At 37.8% G+C, this 18,316-nt stretch overlaps 1 protein-coding gene across 2 annotated transcripts in view; it reads left to right on the top strand.

Moving 5' to 3' along the window:
- HCF208 (chaperone (DUF2930)) overlaps window positions 1-17,982 on the top strand; it is a 109,641-nt gene extending 91,659 nt beyond the window's left edge. Inside the window, exons 5-7 of one of the 2 annotated variants that reach the window (XM_089404533.1) lie at window positions 16,538-16,681; window positions 16,999-17,152; window positions 17,412-17,982. In XM_089404533.1, coding sequence (XP_089260659.1) covers window positions 16,538-16,681; window positions 16,999-17,152; window positions 17,412-17,626 — 513 coding nt within the window. In that variant the 3' untranslated portion in view covers window positions 17,627-17,982. The remainder of the gene's footprint in view (window positions 1-16,537; window positions 16,682-16,998; window positions 17,153-17,411) is intronic. The other variant, XM_089404534.1, reaches the window with a different exon arrangement.
- Window positions 17,983-18,316: the final 334 nt, after the last annotated feature.

Genomic DNA, 18,316 nt, shown 5'->3' with positions numbered 1-18,316 from the left:
TTTTTTATTTTTATTTTTATTTTTTAATTTTTGGATCCTCAAACTTAGCGCTTTGGAAAAATCACCTAGGACCTAGGACTTAGGACTTATGAGGGGATAAAACATTTTCTAACCCTCAGGACATTTTACATCATGACTTTAACAACTTTACATCTCAAGGGGGAAAACTCATTTGACATAGACCCTTATGGACCATCCAGTTCTGCGTCACAAATATAATCCAGTAGATCAACGCACTAGGATTCCCCTAAGATTCTAATAACAAAATTCATTCCGGCTTTGGGGTTAGGCTGAAGGAAAACTCTGCCGATCATGGATCGGTGAGAGAAAAAACCTTCCGGAATGTAGATTATCACTAGAAAATTAGGTCCACCTAGGCAATTTACATACATGACTAAGATCTGCTAAGATTATTTACAATTTACACATGCAGACTGGGTTTACAACATAACATGATCAGGTCGACGATGACTGTCGAATGGCACGGACACGTCGATCAATCGCTATCCCTTTTGCAAAGAAAAGAGGGCGCGCTGCTATGGATAGTTGACACGTAGTGGTCAACATTTGGCTCTACTTGGGGACACGTTGCTGCACTATAGAAATGTGAGAATCCAGAATCTGCACCCATGCAACACACAACCAAAAATAAGTAGCGTCCATCCAAAAAATCATCATATAACATTAAGCACATGGAAGATATAAGCTCTTCATTTATTAACTATTTAGTAACAAGAAAAGTAAATCTAAATCTAAAATAGAAATGAAAATGTTGAAAAAACAAGTAGGGTTAGAAATACAGAGGATGCTCCATGGCATCAGATGTTTTCAATATAGTGTATATGAGCATTTGCCTGCTTTCAAGCAAATCTGTCGGTTGCTTGTCGGATATGCCATGTCCAATTCTGCATATGGTAGGACTTTTTCCTATCCGAAAATCAAGCTGCTCGCGGTCGTCTGATGCATCAAATCTTCTTCTCGTTCTCTTTCTTTTTGTGTTTTCTCTTCGTGGGACGTTGTATCACTGATGACATGGAACTTTCTGCTTCAAAGCTCTCAGATGAAGTATGTAAGATATGCGCGACATGTCTTTCTTCATTCTGCATCTGCCCTGTCAAGGATGATGGACCAATCTCATAGGTGCCATGAGTTATAACTTGATCTTTAATGACTGGTGGATTAACCGTGTGAGCATCAATCTGATTATTAGTTTCCCTTTTACCCAGGTCACCTTCAATTATCCACTTTTTAGCGGAACAAAGGACCTCATAATAAGATGGAGCTTGCTGTAACAGATAAGGAGGCTCTTGATCTATTGACATTCCCTGGTTTCTTTCATCCTCTGATAGCTGTTGAAATTTCTGAACCTGTATTTTAATGGCATCCATCTAACTAGAGTGTTCAACCTTCATAGCACTGATTTCCCTGGCATGGTCTTCTTCCATGGTCAATAATTTATTTTGCATAGAATTAATTTCCTTATCATGATTAGCTTTCATGGTCGTCATATTTTCCTCTAAGCCTGATAACTTGCTTTGCATAAAACTAATTTCTGTGTCATGATTAGTTTTCATGGCCTCAATTTCCTTAGCATGCTGATTTTGCATGTCGGTTATGTAATCAGAGTGTTTAATTTTCATGATCTCCATCTCTTTATTACGTTTTTCCAGGTGGGTGCATAAAGTTCTCACATCATTGGCAAAATTAGTTTGATTGATCTCCATATTTTTTACCAGCCGGATTAGTTCTTGTATAATTTGCTTCTTATCTTCCTTTTCATTGTCAACACTGTTTTTACAATTTGTCCCTGCTTTTCCACTCTCATGGATTTGATCTGCAATGGTATAGGTAGATGGCACATTCTGATAGGAAGAATTGTCTTCAAATCTTTCATCGACAGCTGGACCTTTTACAAGATTACTTTCATTCTATTGCACAATTTTAAGGGCACAAGGCGAGCTATCTGGATCACCATATCTATCTTTAAAAGCATCGACAATGTCTTGTAAAGAAGTGAGAGAATCTTCAGGACAATTATTAAACCAGTTCAAAGCATCACCCTTAAAAGAACGGACAAATAGACGCATTTTGTCATCTTCATGATTATATTGAGGAAGTCTACAATATATGATCATTACACAAGTAAACTTGTTTATATGCTTTCTAACAGCGACTGAATCACCACCTGAGAACAAAAACAATTTAGAAACGGCCTCTTCCGGAAAATCATGGAGATTATCACTAAAATGACATGGTTTAAACGAATAATCCATGATGAATAACGAGGGACCAAATGGATGATAGAACAAGATCTCTGCTCAAGAAAATCAATAGATGAAAGAAGTGGAGTTGCCACTTGAACAATGAATCTAATTCTAGGATCCAAAAAGCAACAAACAAGCAAATATGAGGGAGGCTTCTCGTCTGGGAAAAATAAAAGAAAAGAAATGGAGTTGCCACCCAGACAAGAAATGAATCGAAGAGAAGCTGTTGATATGACAAAAGATAAGGCGATGAAAAGATCCAAATGATGCCAAAAAATGTTTGAATCTGCTAGCTCAAATGAGAGATGAGAAAGATGAAAGAATGATGAGAAATGAGAAGATGAATGTCGATGAAACGCCAGGGACAAAAAAACTCTATCCCTGGCAACGACGCCAAAAAATGTTGTCGCATAGATTGTCACGACAACGCTCAGATGGGGGGCTGTCATCCTGATCTCCAATCTCTCTGTTTAAGCTGTCTCCCGCGGCTAAGGGGGGTAGACCCTATGGGACAATAGATGACGAATTGTGGACTAGTTGGGTTGGGAGACACAACAAGGCAACTTAGCACTTGATTCATTTAAAAATTAATGTACCAGTGCCTTATGGAGCTAATGATTAAAAGATTATTTGTTAAATGTTGCAGAAGTATAAACCATGTAAAACAATAATTTATCATCGAATATCCCAAGCAATACAAGCTATTCAATAAACTCCACGCTTTAATAATGATCCAACAATTAAATTTTAAAAGATTAAATGCTTTAAGCGACCACAAAATTTAAATGCTGGCCACTACCACTTTCACATAGCCAACTTATAAATAAACATTAAGTGCATTTAGCTATAGAAAAATACCACAAAAAGACACCAAAATGATTTTTCAACTTTTAGCTAAGCCTTTCAATTTTATTTATTTATTTTATTTTATTTTTTATACATTTTTATATTTTTTTTCTTTAAAACTAAAAATCAAAATTAAAATCCTAAATAGAAATAAAATCTAATCTAAAGACTAAAAAAAAAAAAGAAACTATTTTTATCTTTTATGATTTTTTTTTTAGATCCTCAAACTTAGCATTTTGGAAAAATCACCTAGGACCTAGGACTTAGGACTTATGAGGGGATAAAACATTTTCTAACCTTCAAGACATTTTACATCATGATTTAACAACTTTACATCTCAAGGGGGAAAACTCATTTGAGATAGACCCTCATGGACCACCCAGTTCTGCGTCACAATTATAATCCAGCAGATCAACGCACTAGGATTCCCCTAAGATTCTAATGACAAAATTCATTCCGGCATTGCGGTTAGGTTGAAGGAAAACTCTGTCGATCATGGATCGGTGAGACAAAAAACCTTCCGGAGCGTAGATTATCACTAGAAAATTAGGTCCACCTAGGCAATTTACATACATGACTAAGATCTGCTAAGATTATTTACAATTTACACATGCAGACTGGGTTTACAACATAACATGATCAGTTCGACGATGACTGTCAAATGGCACGGGCACATCAATCAAGCGCTATCCCTTTTGCGAAGAAAAGTGGGTGCGCTGCTATGGGTAGTTGACACGTAGTGGTCAACACAGCCAAAAACCCTTTGTCTTTGACTTTGTTGAATAAGTTGTAGATGACCCTTTTGATCCAGCGTCCTACAATGTTGAATCCCATTTTCAAGTATCTTATCATAGAGGGAGTAGTCCTTTCTTTCAAGCCAATGGAGTGATCTCCAATCTTTCCTGATTTTAGCTTTGATACCATGTTGAGAAATCAATGCTAGTAAAGTTAGGGTTAGATTTGTCTTTCTTGATAATTACTTGTGAATTGTATTGGCTTCTTTTACATCTTTGTTATATTATCTTTCATCAACCAATTACCAAGTTATATGTGTATGAAAATCCCAAGAACAAGAGACACAAGATGTAGGCACTCTGCTAGGGAAAAACCCCTATCTAGGGGAAAACCTAGTCAAACTTTTTCCTTTAGTAGTTAAGATGAGATAATCCAAGACTCTTCAATCTAGACCCAGACCTCCTCCAACCACTAAGTCAGCCTCTCCTTCCAGCAACTTCGACCTAGAACTTTGACCTTGCAGCAACAACACTTCGACCTAACAAATCCAGAATTTCGACCTTCCAGCAGTAGAATCTTTGACCCAACACTTTCAGAACTTCGACCCTCACAACAGTAAAATTTCGATCGAGCAACTAGCCCAGTAACTTCGCATAAGAGAGAGAAAGAGATGGCCCAAAACCTTCGATTTGTATTTCTTTCTTCTTCACCTTGAACTCCACACTTTTCTGCACTTCTTTGATGTAGATCGAACTTCTTGAGTTGATATCTCCAAATGAATTTGAATTGCTTGTATATATAGGCTTTAGGTGAGGTCGAATTACCTAGTTTGAGGCTGACTTGATCTCCTTGAGGTCGACTTGGTGTGGAGGTGACAAATACCTTATTTGACTCAACAATAAACTTTTTTACATTATTCAAAAGCCCAAGAAGCGTCTCTTTAAATGGACAATGACTCTAATGGCTCAAAATAAATCCTAGAAGTTCTCAATGGGGACTTTGACCTAAAACATGATGACCCAAGCATGAAACCCATGCTTTAATAAGTCATAATAATAATAATAATAATAATAATTTCTTTTTCATTCTTTGACTCAAATATAAATATGAAGGCTGAACCTAGTTACATTCTTCAACAATTCGGATGTCGATAAAGAGCTCTTATGGTTTGATTTTGCCCTAATTTGTTCAGGGTGATTTCTTGTTTTATTGGGGGCATCTGATTTCTTTCAGGTTCAGAAATTGCTTGATTAATTGTGAGATCTTCACTTGAATTTTTTGTTGTTTGGACTACAACTTCTAAGTACATCTTCACCTTCGCTAATTTATCCTCTTCTTGAGATGTGATATTGACTAGATCAATATTTGTTCTTTTATCTTTGACTTGGACTATTACGGGTGGAGACTTCAATACTTTTTCTTGAGTAAGTTGTTCTAACTTGTCATTTAGTGACTTCTTGTTACTTTTAAGCTTATTTATTTGTGTACAAAGGTTTTGGTTATTATTCCTTAGACGTAAAAGATCTTCGCTTTCTGGATTGTTGACTTTATTCTTAGTCTCTTTCTCATCTTTAAAATTTTTGATTTGTTGTAGTAACCTTTGATTAAGGGTTTTTAAACGTAATTTTTCTTCTTCCTTTTCTGATAGATTCTTGTTGAATTTCTTCTCAAGACATTCATTTTCTTCCTCTAATTTTTTCCTGGTAGCTTTGGAATTTATTGAGAAGAGTTTTCGGCAAAAATCACATCATAATTCATTTGTCGACGTGTTTCGGACCAACAAGTGTGGTTCGTCGTCAGGGCAAGTTGAAGAACCAGATCATGGCTACAGGTTAAATAGAGAGAGCAGATCATTCAACGGCTATATTTGGCCAGGAAACAACTATATTTGACTGGGTAACTGGATTGGACCAAGAGATAGGGACAGGGAAAATTAGTTAATTAATTAATAAGTTAGTTTTGTTATATTTATTTCCATATTTGGTTAAATGTAACTGTTTGTATTTAACTACAATGAGTATAAATCAATAACTAATTTATATACCTTTTTTATTATTAAAACTATATAAACTAAATAAAAACTTATAATATTATTATAATAAGAAAAAATAATAAATGTTTCTTAAATGGATAACCTAATTAGTTAGTTAAATATTTGACCTAATACTAAATTTAAGGAATCTAACTAAAAGTCTGTTAAGTTATGGTATGTTCTATGCTTATAACAGTTTACTTCTTTTCCTTATTATATTCCACAGATTAGCAATCACATGTACATAAAGTAAAGTGTAGATAGAACATTAAACGATCGACAAAAAACAAACCAAGGCAAGAGACACAAGATGTGGCGGCTAGCCAGGGACAAACCCCACAATGTGTGGGGAAACCCTTTGATCAAATCTTCTTTTATCTTCAATAATTTAGTAGAGAAAAATAGTACAATAAATCTGATTCATATCAGCAGTTGCAAACCCTAGATCAACAGCATCAGCGTTAGCGGCTTCTTTATCAAACTAGGGCAGACGATATCTCACAAACCGACCGTCGGATTGACTTCGTTCCACCACCAAAAGTTGCGGCTTCCAGAGGAGGTTCAGATGAACCTACAACGCAGTTCAGATGAGGAGATCTTCTAGGCCACGCAGGTCAATCTTTACTTCTGCAGTTGCAGCTTCAGTTTCAGCAGTTTCCGGCTTCAAACTAGGGTAGTCGATATCTTGCAAACCGTTCGTCGGATTGACTTCATTCCACCACCAAAAGTTGTGGCTTTCAGAGGAGGTTCAGATGAACCTACAACATAGTTCAGATGAGGAGATCTTCTAGGCCACGCAGGTCAATCTTTACTTCTGCAGTTGCAACTTCAGTTTCAGCAGTTTCCGGCTTCAAACTAGGGCAGTCGATATCTTGCAAACCGTTTATCGGATTGACTTCATTCCACCACCAAAAGTTGCGGCTTTCAGAGGAGGTTCAGATGAACCTATAGCGCAGTTCAGATGAGGAGATTTTCTAGGCCACACAGGTCAATCTTTACTTCTGCAGTTGCAGCTTCAGTTTCAGCAGTTTCCGGCTTCACATGTGAGAGAGAGAGACCCATTTCTGCACAGTAGAGAAGAGACTCATTTCTGCGCAGTAGAGAAGAGACTCATTTCTGCACAGTAGAGAGAGAGAGATGTGATGAGAAGAGTGAGTGCAAATGAGGAAAAGTCCTCTTATATTTATACACAACGTTGGTGTTTGAATAGATGCGACTGTTGGGCTTCTGAGCCTACATGAGTTGTAGGTCGGCTTGATAATAATTCCATAATCAAAATAAATTCATATCTCCATGAATACTTATCGGAATCGGATGATCTTTATATCAATCCTACACCTCTCGACGAGAGGAATCTAATAAAAATATTATCAGCCATGAATAAGATGACCCACATGAAGTTTTTCCCTGGTTGCCAATTTTAACACTCCCTCTTAACCAGGGAGAACTTCATTTGCAATCTGTCTATCGGTCGTTACTATTCATCCATCAAATGCACTGCCCTGTACAGCCTGACCCTTGCCCTGCTTTGCTCTATCCTGCCTGTTCTGCTTTGTCTTGTTCTACCCTGTACTAATTGGTACTGTTTTGCTCTGTTCTGCTCTGCTCTTGCATTGTTTTGTTTTGCTCTGTGTTTGTCTGAATTATGAAGAAGAAGAAATGATCGAGGATGTATCATATTGACTCAAAGTCAGTCTTAGAGTATGTACCATTGGTCCTAGACCAGTCTCAACCAACCCGAAGTCAGCGTCATAGTGAGTACAACTCCACTGGTCCTAGACCAGTATCATCCTCCACTGACTCAAAGTCAGTCTCAGAGTGCGTACCACTAGTCCCAGACCAGTCTCAGCCGACCCGAAGTTAGCTTCATAGTAAGTACCACTCCTACCACTGGTCCCAGACCAGTATCACAGTCTCAAAGAGTGTACCACTGGTCCCAGACCAATCTCAACCGACCCGAAGTCAGCGTCATAGTATGTACCACTCTCACTGGTCCCAGACCAGTACTGCACTGACACGAAGTCAGTCTCGGAGTATGTACCACTGGTCCCAGACCAGTACCATTGATCCCAGATCAATGTAGGTCCTCCTAGCGTAGGGAGTACGGTAGATACAACGATGCGTCCATCGGTACTACTATGGTCCCTAACTTCATTTCCCTGCTCATTGATCAGATGAGAGGTACTTCCCATGAGTCCTAAACTGCATGGGTAGGATGCCTCGACAGGAGAACTAATCAATCCTGTCCTCACAGGAGAACACATCAATCCTGCTACAATCGCCATGGAGAACACATCAATCCAGGTCGCCATGGAGAACACATCAATCCAGGCCACACAGGAGAACACATCAATCCTGCTACAATCGCCTTGGAGAACAGATCAATCCAGGCCTCACAGGAGAACACATCAATCCTGCTACACAGGAGAGCGAATCATCCTGTTCCACAAGAAAGCGAATCATCTTGTCCCACAAGAGAGCGAGTCATCTTGTTCTAGTGCGCACCACCAAGGGAGGGTGAGTCACCCTGTGGTCGTATGTTGCTCCAGTAAGAACCGCAAGTCCTTAGAGCTCCCAGAGCTCAATGTATGCAACATGCAGGACCCTTGCACAAGGGTTTCTTGACGACATCAAGTCGTTTGGGAAAATCACAGATTAGATATTTTCTCGGGGCTTTGACAAGGTGTATTGACTTGTACATCATCTTAATGTGATGGAGCCTCCTTGCTCATCGACTTACCATATCCCAGATGATGTCTATCTGCTGGAGCAATCGACGAATACGGGATTCCTCAATAATCGAATCCCACCTCTGGTTGTTATAGAGAATCACAATGGTATTTGTTCAAATAGCTCACTGAAGAGCTTCCCCAACCAGGTAGCTTCATACAAGATCATACTCGTAGATATGTATCCAGTCTCGGTGGTGCTTATGGCGACTGACTTCTGCTTCCTGCTCATCCATTATATTGAAGCAGAATCCAAAGAGAAACGACACTAAAAAGTGCTCCAGTGATCCTCCGCACTACCTGCCTAATCAGCATTCGAATAATCATGCAGTTTCATATTTCTGGTAGTGTATCTCAATCCATTAGTAATTGTGCCATGAAGATATCTTAGAAGATTCTTGGCATCAATGCAGTGAGGCTCAACCAAATATGAGCTCACAGTGCTAACTGCAAAACATATGTTCGGAAGGAGGTTCACCAAGAACATCAACGCAAATGAGTTTTTGAAACTCAGAGGCATTTCCCAAATCCGGTCCGACATCACTACCATATAACTTCTAAAAGTTAAGATCCCCGAGGTAGTCATAGGCTTGCAGTCCATCATACCAAATCTTTCCAATATCTTTACCACATATTTTCCTTGAGATAGGAAAATTTCCCTTGGCTTCTGCCATACTTCAAGTCCTTGGTCCTTCATTTCAAATTCAGAAGCCAACTCCCTCTTACATTTGTGAATGAGAGGGTCTGCACCTGTTAGAAAGAGGTCATCCACATACAACACCAGTATGAGAGGCTTGTCATCTTCAACCTTAAAGTAAGGGTTAGTATCGGCTTCACTCCTATTGAATCCCAGCTTCATCAAGTAGCTGTCGATCCTCTCATACCATGCTCGGGGTACTTGCTTTAGCCCATAGAGAGCCTTTTTCAACCTGCATACATGAGATTTTCGATCATAAATTTCAAATCCTTCGGGTTGCTCCATGTAGACCTCTTCTTTGATCGAGCCATGTAAGAACGCAGTCTTGACATCCATCTGATGTAGGTTCCATCCTTGTGAAGCAGCAAGGGCTATGATCGAGCGGATCGTCGTATATCTGGCAACAGGTGCAAATATCACATCATAGTCTATACCTTCCTTCTGGGAGAAACCACGAGCAACAAAACGAGCCTTATACTTTTCCGTACTTCCATCTGCTGCATGCTTTATCTTGTAAAGTCATTTGGAAGTAACAACTGTCTTGTCTTGGGGTCTGGGAACTACTTCCCAGACATCATTCTTCATTATAGACTCATTCTTCGGTCATAGCATCCTTCCATACTTGATGCTTGACGACGTCTGAGAATGATGAAGGCTTATTTTGTATGATCGTGCTCATGATGGTCAGGTATCCCTGATACCTATTAGGTTTCTTACTTTCACGAAAGGTTCCTCGGGGTGCAGAATGTCCTTCAGCATCATCAAGTAGTCCCCTAAGCCATGAAGGCCTCTTCCTAGAAGAGGAAGGCTCATGTGGAGGAGGATCAATCAGATCCATGGGTTCTTCTACATCAGGCATTGATTCATCATCCTTTTCTTTCGGTTCCCCGGTGTCGGCTTCTTGAGAGCTCCTCAAAGTCGGAAGATTGTTCACCTTGCTGAGAGCCATATCTTCGTCAAAGGTGACATCATGACTAATTACAACTTCCCTTTGACCGGCTACATAGATTCTATAGCCTTTAGTATTTTCACCATAGCCCACGAAAATTCCCTTCTTTCCAGATGCACCCAATTTATTTCTTTTCTCTTTCGGCACATGAAAATATACAGGGCTTCCAAAAATTCTAAAATGAGAAACATCAGGTTTCTTACCGGTGAACTTTTCTTCAGGAGTCTTGGAACCCAATGCTTGATGAGGGCATCGATTTTGTACATATACGGCAGTGTTTGTAGTTTTAGCCCATAGAAACTTCGGAAGTCTTTGATAATGTAGCATGGCCCGGACAACTTCCACAATCGTGCGGTTCTTCCTTCCCGCCACACCATTCTGCTCAGGAGTACGTGGTGTAGTAGTCTCCCTCTTAATGCCAGCCTTAGATATGCCTGAGTGAACCAACTGTAATATATCGAAGGTCTTGCTTTGGCTCGAGGGGAATGGTCCCCTTTTGAGCTTTCCTTCGGCACATCCCGGACATACACCTTCTTTCTCTACTTGGTATTCGGGCATCCCTGTTACCATCTGTCTTACATCGGGTAGAGCTTTGTAATGAAGGGGGGCAAACCTCCGATGCCAAAGTTCGGACTGAGAGATGTGTCATAAGACATGACACCTAGCGGACTTCCATTGACTTGATATAATGAATCAACACTAAACCCAAGAGTAAAGGCATCTTTAACATTATTTTTCCATATACATACCTTGCCATTGCTGAGGGTTACCTTGTAGCCTTTGTCTTCCATTGCCGAGATGGACACTAGGTTCTTTTTGAGGTTAGGTGCATTTAATACATCCTAGACTTTCTAGCCTTCTTGAATGGTTGTCCTCTTCCTCGATCCCCAGCTCTCCTCTTACCTTTGCTGTTGAATTTGTCATTCCTTTGATTTGCCATCAGAGGGATTTTGATCATCGTCCCGGTGTGAGTCCTTTCTATCAGGGCACTCCCTTGCATAGTGACCTGCTTTATCGCAGATGTAACATTGTCCTTTTCTTCCACCCTTAGGTCCAGCCTTTCCTTTTGATTTAGTCCCGGAATTATTTCTTTTCTTAGCATGAGAAGAAAAGGCAGCAGGAGGACCTTTAGGCATGGGCATTTCTTGCTCTTCTTCCCTTGTTTCTTCTTGAATGCATCTAGCCATTAATTCCTCGAAACCAAGAATTACATTATAGTTCAAAAGAGTAGTCCTGAACACGTACCATTCGGATGGTAATCCTCCAAGAGTTGTGAGTGCCATTTCCTAGTCTATCGTAGATTTCCTTGGAGGTGTCTAGTTCAGAGATGTAGGCCACCAAGTGCTTGTTGATAGTCCCGGATGATCTTCTATTTAGACTTCTTCGGTTTTCCATTTGTTCCATGTAGCAGCGAATGCATTTGATGGAGGCTCAACAATATTGCCTCTTACATGGTCTAGCACTCCTGGATCGTCTAGGGTTAGATCAATAGACATCTTCCATTCGTGATAGTCATCTTTCTTACGAAGCTTGCCTTCGACAGAGTGTTGAGGACCCCATAGTTCTTTTAGGATAGCCTCACCAATCTTCTCTTCGGTGATTGCTCTTGCTCTTGCTCGGGCTTTGTCTTCACCTCAGCTCTGGTACCATGTTAAGTTATGGTATGTTCTATGCTTATAACCGTTTATTTCTTTTCCTTATTATATTCCACAGATTAGCAATCACATGTACATAAAGTAAAGTGTAGATAGAACATTAAACGATCGACATAAAACAAGCCAAGACAAGAGACACAAGATGTGGTGGCTAGCCAGCGACAAACCCCACAATGTGTGGGGAAACCCTTCGATCAAATCTCCTTTTATCTTCAATAATTCAACAGAGATAAATAGTACAATAAATCTGATTCATATCAGCAGTAGCAAACCCTAGATCAGCAGCATCAGCATTAGCGGCTTCTTTATCAAACTAGGGCAGACAATATCTCACAAATCGACCGTCGGATTGACTTCATTCCACCACCAAAAGTTGCGGCTTCCAGAGGAGGTTCAAATGAACCTACAACGCAGTTCAGATGAGGAGATCTTCTAGGCCAAACAAGTCAATCTTTACTTCTGCAGTTGCAACTTCAGTTTCAATAGTTTCCGGCTTCAAACTAGGGTAGTCGATATCTTGCAAACCGTTCGTCGGATTGACTTCATTCCACCACCAAAAGTTGTGGCTTTCAGAGGAGGTTCAGATGAATCTATAATGTAGTTCAGATGATGAGATCTTCTAGGCCACGCAGGTCAATCTTTACTTCTGTAGTTGCAGCTTTAGTTTCAGCAGTTTCCGGCTTCAAACTAGGGCAGTCGATATCTTGCAAACTGTTCATCGGATTGACTTCATTCCACCACCAAAAGTTGCGGCTTTCAGAGGAGGTTCAGATGAACCTATAGCGCAGTTCAGATGAGGAGATCTTTTAGGCCACGCATGTCAATCTTTACTTCTGCAGTTGTGGCTTCAGTTTCAACAGTTTTTGGCTTCACATGTGAGAGAGAGACCCATTTCTGCGCAGTAAAGAAGAGACTCATTTCTGCGCAGTAGAGAGAGAGAGAGATGTGATGAGAAGAGTGAGTGCAAATGAGGAAAAGTCCTCTTGTATTTATACACAACGTTGGTGTTTGAATAGATGCGACTGTTGGGCTTCTGAGCCTACATGAGTTGTAAGTCGGCTTGATAATAATTCCATAATCAAAATAAATTCATATCTCCATGAATACTTATCGGAATCGGATGATCTTTATATCAATCCTACACCTCTCGATGAAAGGAATCTAATAAAAATATTATCAGCCATGAATAAGATGACCCACATGAAGTTTTTCCCTGGTTGCCAATTTTAACAAAGTCATTGAAGAACTATTGAGAAAAAGTATAGTTGTTTCTAATTAGTTAGTTAATTCATTATAAATTTTATTTATTTATATTTAAAAGTATAACGGGATAATTAGTTTCAATCTTTAAAATTCCTTCATCTATATTCAGGTATAATTTTTATTTATTTATTTATACATTATGTTTTTTTTTTGGTGACTAGTAGAATTGGCAACGGTGGTGGTATTGTACTCGCGTTACACAGGGTCGAACCTCTAGGAGGAACCGCCCTGCCCAGAAGAACGGACCTCGGGTAAGACGAGATCCGAACTCGTGACTTGCACAGCGGCACAGACGACTTAACAGATCGTTCGCTGGCCACGAGACCAAACCTCTGCGGGCTTATTTATACATTATGTTAATTAATTAAGGCGTAAGAAGATTTTATTACCTATTCAAACAAAAACATCTTATTTTTATTTTTAATCAAGTAATATTAAAAAAAAAAACTGAATAGAAATCAAAGAGCAGAGAAGGAATAAAAAGGAAAACAAACAATCCAAAAGACGAGGGAAAAAACTGAGAAGACCATACTAAAAAGAACAATTCTTGAGCTTCTCAAGTAATTTTTTATTATGGTCCCTTAGACGCCAAATTTCTTCATTACTTTTTGTTGATTTTTCATGAAACCGATCCTCGAGATCTTTATATCTCTTTTCCAATGCTTCGTTCTTTTGTTGTAGTTCTGCGAGTTCTCTTTTTATTTGCATCTGCTCATTATCTTGACGTTCTTTTGTACTAAATAATCTTCCACACGCTGGATAACTTAATTTTCAATTTTTTTGAATACATGTATATCCAATTTCATTTAGACAAAATGGACATTTAGTCCGAAATATTGACTTGCATGTGGAACTCATCTTAAGTGCTTCCTTTTCCTCTTATATAAGTTTTGAGAATATAAGAATATATTCTTTTTTTACTTTTCTCAAATAATCTTGTTATAAAAACACTTTTTCCACTATAATGATTTTTTCGCAAAAATATCTCTTTTTGAATTGGCTTTTCTTAAGATGATAATCCCTTTTTATTATCTAATAATAATAATAATAATAATATTTTTTTTTAAATAACTCTCTTCCTTTTAAAATGAATCTTAAATTTTTTTTACCTTAGGGTATAACTTGGCCACTTAAATCCTTTTAATATATATTTCAATTTTTCCCTAGGTATTTTGTATTCTTAATAATAAAGAACAATTTCTTTATTTTCTTAGGCTTAGTATCATTTTAAATAAATGTTGGTCTGATCATCTAATCCTTGACCTTGGTTAAGTTATAATAACTAAAATTTTAGTTAATCTTAAGATGCAATTCTTAGCGGATCTTGGGTATGGTTATGGACTTTTATGTGTATAAATTGTGTTAACTAATCGTGCACAATGACGATGGAATGTGATAATTACAGGCAATCTCTGTGATTGGTGAAAGGATGAATTGGTGGTGAGTATGAACGGACGCATCAGTGTGAATGGTGCCTTGCGGTGAGGTGGTAACCTACGAAGTGTGCAGATATGGGTAGGTAAATAATAAATCAGACAGAGGAAAACGGTGGTAGCTCGGATGTTGTTGCTGGAGGAAGAAAAAAAAAATGGTTGTTTGGGATGAACAGTGACGTCGGTGCTAGGGAACTAGGGGACGTTGGTTGTTTGCAGAAATGTTGAGGCGCCTACAGATGAGGGTGGTTGACTACTGTGAACCGACTGCACGAGCAGTGCATCGCTGAGAATAGTTTTGTAAATCAGTCGAGTGGTCGCTGGTTTTTGTTGCTTGTCGGGCTGCAACGACGTTAGGCCAATCGAGCTGATTTTTGCTTTTTATTTTTTTATTTTGCCTTTTATGTTTTTGTTTTATATATATGTGGAACTTTCTCTTTTTTATTTTTTTATTAATAATAATTTTATTTTTTATTTTTTATTTTTTTTAAAATATATAATCTATATTCTTCCTTCTTTTTCCTTTTTTTTATCAATTATTATTTTTTATATAATTTTTCTCCTTTGGTTTTATTTTTTATTTTTTAATATAATCTTCTATTTTTTTGATTAATTTTTGTCTTTATGCGCTTTTTCTTTCTAATATATTCTTTCTTTCTTTTTAGGGTTTTTTTAATATATATATATATATATATATATATATTTTTTTTTTTTTTTTTTTTTTTTAAATGGCCAAAACCTTGATAGCGGATCCGATAGAATGGAAAATTTCGCGCTACGTAGTGAAACTCTTGAATTGTGACAGCAACAAAGTTGACGAAATTGATGGCCAAAAGTCGGATAAAACATGGCTCTGATACTAATGTAATGAACAAAGTTCGTATACTCAAAAGAATACTCTGATACGAATATAATGAACAAAGCTCGTATACACAACGGAATAATTCAGAAGAACTGAAATATGTAAGTATCCATTGTAGGACAAGTAGTAATTGTATATAAAAATTGTTGAATGTACAAAAAATGTAAGAAATGATTACAATGAGGGTTCACTTATATACCTGGGTAGGTGCCATATCATGAATGGTTATATACCTAGATAGGTGCCCTATCATGAATGGTCATGTCTCTAAGAAATGCCTCTTCATTACTAACTAACTAACTATTAATTAATTAATTATTGTTATATCTGTATTTACATTTATTATTTTTATATGAATTATATTTATAACATGTAACCTTGTGTTTTAGCTCAAGCTCAAGCTCGTAATCTATCCCTGTAGTTTCCAAGTCCATCATAATAAATTTTATGTTTATAGATGTTGATTTCTTCCTATTTTATGTCATATATTTCATTTTAAAGTTAATTTCTATACCTACATGTATATCTATATATATTTTCAGAAAAAGTATATAAACAATCCTAATGGCAACCTCATAAAAAAATTCAAATTCGAACCAAACCTAATCATTGTCAAACCCAAACCATGTGACTTAGTTAGACGTAACACAGTGACTCAAAATAGGAGAGTTGGTGTTACTGGATGGAGGCACAAAAAAATTCCGTTAATTTTCATTACTAAAGATGCTTATATAGAGGTGTTAATATGCTATTCAGAACTATAGTTGGCTGCATAAACAGAATCAATTAGCTAAAACCACCCAGCAACATTCCATGCTGGCAATCTATGGGTTGCTGACAATAACCATTAATACACATTAATTATCTTAAGATATTTTGAAATATTTTTAGCTGCACTGAGCTTAACCTTTAAGGTTTGGGCCTTTGCTTGGATCTGTGACAAACTTCATTTACAGTCTTAACTCAGTGCTTGTATACCACTGAAGATATCAAATGCCACTATTAATTTGGTAAAGGGGTTTTGATAGAAACAGCTTCCCTCTCTAAAGGTAATAGTTTTCTTTAACTGCAGGGTATGAGTGCGTCGAGACGCCAGGAATTTCCAGCAGATTGCAGGCAAGTGTTTCTGATGTCAGAAAATCTGTCTATTGATGACAAAGAAGATCTGGCGTGGGGGTCATATACTTTGCTTCGGAATACTATTTCAATGTCCGTGGTATGCTATTACTCATCTCTCCTTTGAGATTGTCCAAGTTTTCAGTGGCAATGGATTCCTTTATAGGAAAGTCAAAGTCTTATTTATTTTGCACGGTTTAGGTGAGATCTTTTATTGTCTTACAAGTTTAGATGGATATCTAAATATTTTCTTATTCGTGGTTTTCCATGTGGATTCGTATGGAGTTCCAAGGTCAACATTGTATCTAATTAGTGTAACTTCTGTACCTTTTCTCTGCTGCCATTTTGATGTGAATTTCCATTCCATTCACGATTCTCTAACACACTTTTTTCTCTGCTGGGCTTCATCACTATCAGCTCATTTTTCATTCAGAAGTTTTATGTGCACGTGGCTTCTGGGATATGCCAACAGAAGCATCAAACGATGATATATTTAATTTATTCAAGGGCAAGATCGAACAATTGGGCTTGTCACATTTGACAACAACTCTCTATTTTGCAAATAATGCAGGTTAGGAAGGAAATATCAAACATTCCTTGATTCCCTCAAGATAAACAAATCAAATTGGGTAGTGTGGTAGTAAAGTGGATGGAAGGAGAGCAGAACAAAAGAATGCTGTATTTTCTCAATGTGAATTTTACCGTTCCATTCTATCTTTTCACGGGGAATTGTATTTTGGATGCATATGAAAAGCAGTTAGTATTCCATACGATAGAATATGTTTTATCGCTAACACTATTGCATGCATGTTACATTTTTAACTTTCCAGATGAGCAAGGATGGGAGATAATACCCAAAGGAGCAGCTTCACTTCTGGTACAGCCATTTAATTGTAGGATTCTGTCAGATGAGAATATAACAAATTCGGGAGGATTTGTCTTTTTGATATCCAGGGTGCCACAAGCATATGGAGATAAGGAGAGAGCATGGGTTGCTGCAGTTGCAAATAAGTTTAAAAATATTCGACATACTAGATCGGAGTGATACTCATATCTAGTTCGCATTGTACTTTTGCATTTAACTGATTTTTGTTCCAATCTGTGTCATGCCATATATCCCATTTTTGTTTTTTGCTAGGGATTGGACAGAAGGGTAAGTGCACAAATCGAGGATGGTTGTTTGGACTCGCGCCTTGTTGGCAGACTCCCGGTGAACCCTTAGAAAAATCTAAAATATATGTAACATTGACTTCAAATAAAAAATAAAACCCTGACCTCAGAACAACGGAAACTAAGAAGCAAAAGAGTTTCATGTTTTTTATGTCAAAACACAGAACATGACTATAAAAGATATAACATTGATAAATTACATCTTAGGGCTGGTTCGTGCAATACTGAGTGAAGTATATGTTAAGCTCTCATAGGTAGGATCATTGTGGCATTTATTTTCATCCATTCAAGAATTAGTTCGATAGTTTGCAACATGTGTGTTAATGATCAATATTGCAAGACCAAAATAACTGTCTGTTTGATTTATAAGGGAAAACAGGATTTGGATAGTGGGTTTTACTACAGTGTAGTCAAGCCACTAATCTAAGAAGCATCATCAATTGTCACTATTTTTATTTTGGCTCTTTTGTGCATGAAACACGTGGACATTATATATAAGTGTGTGAGGATAAATACTTCCTCTCATATTTTTGCACTTATTGTTCAGAGTTGAGTGAGGAAAGTG

This window comes from Pinus tabuliformis, chromosome 2_2 (genome assembly GCF_031772625.1).
Source record: "Pinus tabuliformis cultivar Carrire ecotype Pingquan chromosome 2_2, CPIR1, whole genome shotgun sequence".
In the NCBI taxonomy this organism is placed as follows: Eukaryota; Viridiplantae; Streptophyta; class Pinopsida; order Pinales; family Pinaceae; genus Pinus; species Pinus tabuliformis.
Note: the sequence above shows the minus strand (reverse complement) of the source record. Positions and strands in the feature narration are given on the sequence as shown.